This window comes from Betta splendens, chromosome 4, assembly GCF_900634795.4.
Source record: "Betta splendens chromosome 4, fBetSpl5.4, whole genome shotgun sequence".
NCBI classification, from domain to species: Eukaryota; Metazoa; Chordata; class Actinopteri; order Anabantiformes; family Osphronemidae; genus Betta; species Betta splendens.
Genome location: NC_040884.2, coordinates 20,623,037 through 20,631,950, shown reverse-complemented (window position 1 = coordinate 20,631,950; position 8,914 = coordinate 20,623,037). Strand labels below are relative to the sequence as shown.

Genomic DNA, 8,914 nt, shown 5'->3' with positions numbered 1-8,914 from the left:
GTGTGTTTATGAGGGAGGTTACCCTGAGCAATGGAAGGAGTTAGGGGTTGTAATACCCACAGGTCGCCAGCAGAGGCCGCCAGAGACCCCGTGTGTAGATTTTAGTCACTGCCAGATTCAGAACATCAGCACACAGAGGACTTCACTCACAAAGTCTTCTATCTCGCTTCTAGTTGCTTCTGGATGGGAGCAAGGAATGAGTTCTGGGTGCTAATTAAACCCTCCCTTTAGTGATGACACATTCACAGCATACAAACAATAGTTTATTCTGCCTTATAAATAAACAGCATTCAAGATAAAGATGTGCAATACTAATAACAAATACCTTCAAACATAAATATATTGTCATATATGTTCCTAACCCTTTTATCCATCGTCTCTCCTCTGTCAGAGGCCTCATGTGCAAACGAGCCAATACTGAGTGATTATCTGCAGCTCCCCTGAGACCTATAAACAGCAGCAGCGCTGCCCAATAAATCAGAAACGCAGCCCGGTTCTTAAAAGTGCGACGTCACATTTCCTCTTTACGTATGCAGATGTGCGCTTTATTCCTCCTCTGAACTTCCTTCTGCTCCGGGAACAATGCTGACACAGGTGGAAACTGGAAAATCCTGCGTTCCTGTTGCACCTTTTGGCAAATACTCCAGTCACTAGTGTTGGGGCTGTGCAGCGGCAGAATCCTCCCTCTCCCACTGGGAAGGGTTCTGATCCAGGTTCTGGTCCGGCCGCTTCATGAAGTGCATGGGGGGGCCCCTGAGGCTCACTGCTCGCCGCCGGGGTGGTGCCGCTGCCGCTGGGCGCGAGGCTGCTGCGGTGTCGCCTGTACCAACGGACAAGTAAAGGGTTGTGGGACTCTGTTTGTGCTGCAGCAGCGGTGGGAGAAAAGCAGCGCGGTCGTACCTGAGGCTTGAAAACGCAGAGCTCGTTGTGGACTTTGATGAACCTGCTCTTCAGCTCCAGGTATTTGCCCTTCAGCTTCTCCCTGTCCTTCCGCTCTTTCAGGAAGTCTTCCTTATAAACCTCGGCCTAAAATGGAAACGAGGACGTGAGGAGCCTGAAGATGGACCCGACTCCCACCGAGCGCAGGTCAGAGACGTGAATCTACCTGATGCTTCCATAGGTCTTGTAGTGTCTCACTGCAGCCGAGAGGCTGAGCCGTCAGCAGCGCCTCCTTCAGGGCCTGCACATAAAAGTGGAAGCCACCGTTACATCGGCGCTGTTACTGGAGCCAGACTCCAGCTCATCTGTGCTGAAGCGAGACGTGTTTTGATCGGCGTCTTGCCTTGTTCAGTCTCTGGATCTCCTCTTGCTGGTGCTGCCCTCTACGGGTCAGGCTGCTGTTCTGCGCCCGCAGCGCCCTCGCCTCCTCTCTTGCCTTCAGTAATTCAGCGTCAGCGTCCTCAGCCTGTGGGAAAAGGTTTGATTTTGCTTGAATTTTTACATTCACGTTGCTCGCAATGCTTCAGCGCGTCTTGGGGGCGGAGCCACAGTGAGGACATATTGTGTTTACCCATTTTGTCTCTTTAGCAGCGTTGAATTGTAGTTTGTCATTAAAATTCAAGGTCAGTCTTTCAACCTTACGCAGCTCGTCTCCAGGGGAACCGTGGCTTTGGTGCAGTAATGCCTTTAAGTCACGAACCTGAGATAAAAAAAATAAAAAAAAAAAATAGATGAGACGAGCTGACATAAAAGTCAACCAAACAGAGGCCTGGTTCTCACCTTCTGCTTGTAGTACTGCACCATGGTTCTGTACTCCTTCGCCCACCTCTCATTAATAGAAAGGAGCTGAGTAAGACGGAAACATTCATCTCGTGAGGACTGAGAGCAGGTGCTGGTGTTTGTTTCTGAATTTGAATCTCACTTCTGATATGCGCTCACCTCCTGCCTCTGCTCCTCTAAGATAAGCATCCGCGCTCTCATTTTGATGTGACCGCCGTCAGACTGCGGGGGGAGAAAAGGGGAAGCATTCAGAAGTGGCACACGACACGTTCATCGGCAGCCAGATGCCTGTGACTGTTATGAAATGCGATCCACCGACTTCCGTTTACACATTTTTGGAAGTTTTGTTTTGAACTGTTTCCAGTAACACAGTAACAGTAACATCGGTTACTTCCTTGTGGTCAGCGAATCAGACCGGACATGAACATTACGCTCCCACACGTATCTTCCAGTGTTGCATATGATACAGATACGCTACCTGCGCGTCTTCCTGTGGACCCTCAGGCTGAGACCCCAGGGATGCTTGGAGCTTCCTGGGCTGATAGACGTCATACCTGAGAACACAGTCGTCAGCATTTGATCATCCACCAATAAATAGAGTAGAAATGCTCCGTTAGATGATGCTGAGACTCACCTGTCTATGCATGGCAGTGACGGATAGAGTCTGGGAGGTTTGAAGTCATCTGTGGGAACATTTTCACTTGTCTGTGACCTGTCCATCATCTTCTGATCTGATACAGCGACTGTGTTGAGACACAGAAGAATACGATGAGACCAACACAATCTGACCATTTATATCCATAGAGCATAAAACATAAAACTGCACATGTAGGATAATATGGACCCATGCTGGAATAAAACTAGACTTAACTGGTACCAGTACTTTTTATTTTGGAGATGACCAAAATAAAGATGCAGAAGATCCTGGTTGGTACACAAGAGCTCAGCTGATTTAACGCCACAAAGTCACGTGATCATCTCAAATTGTTCATCTTCATGAGACATACAACTATTTCATTCCTAAATAAATGAAGTTAATACTAATATTAATTAAAGCTGAAGACCCAGATCCCGGGTCAACATGAGACACTGGGCTGTGTCACGCTGCACGTGAGGTTAAATGTGGCTGAGATTCATTCATTTTTACCGGGAATCCAGGTGTTGAGATAAAATTTAACTGATATGAAAACAACCTCTCATTCGTTTGAAACTTATTGGTCTACAAATAAGACCACGATGACAAGTCATGCGCTAGAAATGACAAACGTGCACATTTAGGACAGAAAAGCCACTCACCGTGCTGTACGCTGCAGTCGTCCGCTGTGATTTGAAGCAGCGCCTCGCTGTCAGGCTGATTTATATAAGGATGCGGTGTGACGTGGTAAAACCGGTATTGTCCAGTCAACAGCCGGGATTCCCTCACGCGCCGAACTGGTGCAGCCACTGAGTTTATCGAAGGAAAGGAAAGTACGAGTAGTTGATCAACACCCTGAGCGGTAATAAAGGATGTGATTATGGTATGTACTAATGACTACGAGAAGTGGCTGGCTCCACGCTGTAAAAAATGTCGACCGCCCAATAAATAAAATAAATAAATAATGTGATATTTATATTGTGTATATTAAGTGTATCATTTATGCGTAAAGCAGCAGCTAAATTTGATTAACATTAAGCTTTGAATATTTTTTATAGTTGTTGAAAATAAAAAAAAAGAAAACAATATATATATAAGCATAATAAGGTCACAGCTGACACGAACAACATCAATATAATCGAAAATAAGAGTAAACTAAATGAAAATAAATACCTGCAAGATTAGAAGTAGTATTAGTACAGACCTACAACATTTGCATAACAGAAACCTAGACCTTGACTTGACGTTTTGTCGTTCTTCACTTTTTACAGCGGGCAGTTCCGTAACTTCCTAATGAGCGCTTCGCAGCCCGAAGCCAGAAAACGTGCTCCAAACTCTCAGAGCGAAGATCTGAACCAAAACCCCGACGTGCTTCGGCTGTGGGAAACTCACGCCATTATCTGACACAATCGTGTCGTCTCAGAGGCGCTGAGTCAGAGTTGGTTCACGGAAGACGCACCGGGGGAAGTCCTCCTCAACCGCCTCTCAGCGCGGCGACTACAGCTTTAGAACCATTACAGTATTTCCACAAAAAGGTCATTATTGGCGTTTTTAATTTATTACTTCAAATAATTCATGTGCGTGCAGGGCTTTTTTCACTGATTGATGGAGGCCTTTAATTTTATTCAGACCCATTTAAAACGGGGGGAAAAAGCATTTCATGAAGAAAATACGCCTAATTAATCAAATGCTGTTATTGCAAAACACAAAATACAATGATGCCACTGAAAACCTATTTCTAAGAACACAACTAGGGTTGTGAAGGTGCAGGCCTCTCCTCCTCCCACCGAGGAGCAGCACACCTACTGAAGTGACACACGGGGAGGTGGGTGCTGGTGGTTTTGCTTCTCTCTAGGACTCGTTTGTGTGTCTGTGGTTGAGCTCTGCCTGCTGTGATCCGTCCCATCTGCTCAACACTCTGCTCTGTGCGTTTGGTGCGTTTGTGTCACTGACACAGTGCTGAGGTGCAGTAGCTGCTGAGGCGTCAAACATGATTGGGTTAAATATACATTGTAAAGATCCCAGCGTGTAAGGGAGAGAGTCCAGATCAAACGCTGACGGATCACGTGGTTCGTAATCACAAAACCGAAACCTTTAAGTAGATTTGGACATAGAAATCCCCCTGGAGTGGTCATGTCGAGATCAGTAAGTCAATTTTAGATGTTTTAATGAGCTAATTATGATGCACAAAAGAGCTGAGACATCTGAGTTTATTGCAACCCCAATCTAGATGATTGACACAGAGGACAACAGTGATTCTGAGTGAGTTCAGACTATTGTCGTCATAGTTATTTTCATGATAGAGACATTTTGGGTTTTCATTGATCTGCTCATGGTCGTTCTCTCCTTATGATTCTCGCTGACTCATACCGCGATGCTGCTTACCGTAACTACTGTAACCTCACAGTGCCTCATGTTGTGGTTTTACACAGGGGGTGTTGTTCATGTAACACCTGTAAACCCCGGGCTCGTCTTCCCAGCACCTACACAGCTCAGCCGGTTTACGGTACGCGTGACACTGCGGAGGTCGCGCGAAGGGAAAGGAGAGGAGGCTCGATGAGTCTCCTTCTTCCTGTCTCACTGACAAGGTAGCTCAGCCCATCAGCTTCCTGTGTGTGTGTGTGTGTGTGTGTGTGTGTGTGTGTGTGTGTGTGTGTGTGTGTGTGTGTGTGTGTGTGTGTGTGTGTGTGTGTGTGTGTGTGCCACCTCTGATTCACATACAACAGATACAACCTCTTGTGGTCTGAAGGCCCGCGCATCAAACCAGAAGCAGGTGGAATACGTTGAGCACATACTTTCTTATCTGTTCAGTGGTTTAGTGGCTTGGCTTTAGTTTCACACCTTTTTTCTATAAGGAGAAATGGCCCATCAGCAACAAGTAAATAATACTGATGCGGAAAATGTGTGTCCGTTAGACTGACATCTGTAGTTGATCCCAGCATCCAAACAATAAGACGTCAATCCTTGTTTCCCTGTACAATACCCACACTGATTTCTCAGACTCAGATGGTTTAAAATGTCCTAAGTATAAGGAAATATTACATAGGCTTGTTCTTTGAGACCAGAACCACCTTCATGCTCTTAACCCTGGGGTGTTTGAACTTCTTTATCTCAATGCTCCCAAAAATACTGAAGAAAAAAAACCCCAATCAGTTAATGAATACTATGAAATCACATTAACAGGTGGCTGCACTGTTAATAGTTAGTTACAAATATACACAATAATACAGAGCAACATATACAGAAAATATTCGTTTTTTAATGTCAAAGTTATTTAGTGCATTACTCAAAAACTATACGTTAAATAGTATAATAGCAAAAGTATTAGCCTAATTATTGCATGAATACCGCACTGCAACTATCCAGAGTGGCGCAATAACCGTCTCTGGTCCAATCACTGTCTCTGGTTTGGTGGAGCTGCTCAAGCCGAACTACGACGCTAAGTCAAGGTGACAAAAGCAAATGAATAAAGGATGTGAACTTGCGCAGCGTAACTTGAACTCTTGAACTGTTTTAGTTTTGATGAACTATTTATGTTCAAATGTATTAAAATCCCATAACGTTATTCTAATTTACTTACCAGGCACATTTTATTATGTCAGTTTGGTGTGAGGACAGTTTCCAAACAAACAAACGAATAAAAAACCTTTACCACAAAACACAAGTTGCAGCAAAAATAGGCATATTTGCATTTGTATAATTATCTGCTTTGCAGCTCACTGTAATCCTGCTAATTAGTATGTTTCTCCCCATCAAACAGCAGCATTTGATTGGGATCCTCCAGAGAAGCTTTGCAACAACAGGTGGGTCAAAGAGGATCAATTAAACTGGAGCATCTGTCTTTATAATTATCCTTCACACAACTCAATCCTACTGCCACAAACAGGATTTCTTTATTTTACAAAGAAAATAACTCAATAACTCATTAACTGCCACAAAAGTGAACACACCTCTAAGTGAAAATGTCAAAATTGGGCCCAATTAGCCATTTTATCTCCCAGTGTCATGTAACGTGTTATTGTTACAGTCTCAGGTGTGGTATATTTGGTGTTAATGCTCTCACTCTCTCATAGAGCAGCATCATAGTTTATGTCTGGGAAATGGACGTATAAGACGTATAAGTGTTAACTGGGGTCAGTTAATTGAGGGAACCATGAATTCCAACATGTACTGTGACACTGAAGCAGAGCATCATAGACTGTGACGCTGGGCTTCCAACATTATCACGACCCCCCCAAACACATACCTGAGATGAGCGCTGCCTTGCTAAAGAGGTCAAGGGTAAGATAATGCACTGGCCAAGCATGTCTCCAGACCTAAACCCTATTGAGCATCTATGCGTCAAACGGAAGGTGGAGGTGCACAAGCTGTCTTGCATCCAGCTCAATGATGTCATCATGGAGGAGTGGAAGAGGACTCTGGTGAACACGGAGTAAAGGCAGTGCTGGAAAATAAAGGTGGCCACACAGATTATTGACACGTTGAGCCCAACCTCAACATCTAGGGGTTCACGTTTGTGAACAGCGGTTGAGAATTTACTGGTTGTGTGTTGAGTTATTTTGAGGTGAACAAATGTTCACTGTTCACTGACTACATGGTAGCAAAGTGTCATTTCTTAGTGCTGTGACAAGATATATTAATATTGTATGTGCCATTTGTGATTTATACTATACACAGTAGGTGTAAGCGCCATCAAATTAAAGATGGAATTCTGAAATTTATTAAATTATCATCATATCGATTATAATCTAGAACAAATGGACTGTCCCTGTTTCTGTGCTCTTAGAAAAGACTTTAATCACTGCTGCTGGTGCTGTTACATTAACATCAACAGACTCATAAAGTCTTAATCTGTCCATGCTTCATTTCTGGATGGATTTACATTCAGATCATTCCATTTCATCCCAGGTGCTTTATTTGTCTGTAAAGCCTTTCAGGAGGCTGGCTGCACACGTCTGGCATAAGGCTGTTTGGGGTCCTGGACACACTGGAGAATCATCAGGGTCCTGTTAACAAATGGCATTTATTTCAATCGCAATAAAAGACCTTCATTAGTTCTCACATTTACAGACAGATTATGTTTCCTGGTGTCTGGTTAGAACTTGGTTCTTAGTTCTAGAACTAGAACTGGACCAGATTATTGTAGATTTACATTTATCTGCTTTCAAGTAGGCGTCTGATGTTTATCGCAAACTGAAAATAAAAGAATGAATCATTATTACATTTATGCTGAGTGTGTCCCGAGTCCAGAAGTGACACACAACCCCAGCAGCATAGCTGTGCATCAGCGTCCTGGTTTTACTCCAGAAGAGGAACTGACGAGGAGGAGAGCAAACATGAAGTAAATCATTTTCCTCTGGTACAAACACATGAATGATGGTGCTGGAGGCCCAGTGTGAGTCTTCTCACCCTATCATAAGGCCATGACTGAGGCACGGCATAAAACATCTGACCATAATCCTCCACCGTCTCCTCACAGTCGTACCTATGTTCATATTGTGACAGGTTGCTCACCTACTGTGTGTTGTTGCCAGTGAGCGCTTTTGTCTTGCCTCGTTCAGTCTTTGGATCCCCTCTTGCTGGTGCTGCCCTCTACAGGTCAGAGCGTTGTTCTCTCACTCCTTCTTTCAGTTATCCAGTGTCAGCATCTTCAGCCTGTGGGAAAATGTTTTATGTCGCTTAAAGTTTTACTTTCATTTTGCTGAAAATGCTTCAGTGTGTCTTCAGGGCGGCACCGCAGTGAGGACCCATTTATTTTCTTCATCAGTGTTGAATTGATCTTATTAAACTTCAAGTGCACTCCTTCAGCCTCATTTGCCTCGTCTTCAGACTAGTCACCGCGCACTTCTTGCAGTAATGCCTTTAAATCACGAGTGTTTAAACTCCTCCCCTCTGGCAGGCGCCACAGACCAATGGCCACCAGAACCACCAGAACCAGAGTCAGCTTCTTCCCCCAGGCTGTGTCTGTGCTGAACTCACCATCACAGGACTTAATGTTAGCTATGAGTGAACATTAAATGTAGTACTAAATAGTATAATAGTAATAGTATTAAATATAGTAAGACAGATAGAAGCTGAGTAAGACAGAGACGACATTCATCTCGTGAGGACTAAGAGCAGGTGTTGGTGTTTGGGTCTGAGTATGAATGTGATAAACCGGTTTACGGTACGTGTGACACTGCAGAGGTCGCTGGAAGGGAACGAGGAGGTTCAGCATCACTTGATGAGTCTCCTTCTTCCTGCCTCACTCCACAAGGTTCACAATGATTGATGAATGATATGAATGATGAAGCTCAGCCCTGTGTGTGTGTGTGTGTGTGTGTGTGTGTGTGTGTGTGTGTGTGTGCGTGCGTGCGTGCGTGCGTGCGTGCGTGCGTGCGTGCGTGCGTGCGTGCGTGCGTGCGTGCGTGCGTGCGTGCGTGTGTGTGTGTGTGTCACCTCTGATTCACACATGACAGATAAGACCTCATGCGGTCTGAAACCAGAAGCAAGTATGCGTTGAGCACATACTTTCTATTCTGTTCAGTGGTTTAGTGGCTTGACTTTATTTGCTCACAGCTT

The 8,914-nt window shown here is 44.5% G+C and overlaps 1 protein-coding gene across 2 annotated transcripts; it reads right to left on the bottom strand.

Annotated features, from left to right (window-relative positions):
• Positions 1-250: 250 nt before the first annotated feature.
• On the bottom strand, positions 251-3,873 carry LOC114853078 (TNFAIP3-interacting protein 1-like). 2 transcript variants are annotated; one of them, XM_029145994.3, is made up of 10 exons: positions 3,016-3,873; positions 2,354-2,462; positions 2,198-2,273; positions 1,879-1,941; positions 1,720-1,785; positions 1,511-1,639; positions 1,283-1,405; positions 1,106-1,180; positions 901-1,026; positions 251-820 (listed from the first exon to the last, which is right to left on the bottom strand). In XM_029145994.3, the coding sequence occupies exons 2-10, from the start codon at positions 2,440-2,442 to the stop codon at positions 761-763; spliced, it is 807 nt and encodes a 268-aa protein (XP_029001827.1). In that variant the 5' UTR covers positions 2,443-2,462; positions 3,016-3,873; the 3' UTR covers positions 251-760. The 2 variants fall into 2 exon arrangements, with proteins under 2 accessions (XP_029001827.1, XP_029001826.1); XM_029145993.2 differs by lacking the exon at positions 3,016-3,873 and having other exon boundaries at positions 2,354-2,684.
• Between the last annotated feature and the right edge of the window lie 5,041 nt (positions 3,874-8,914).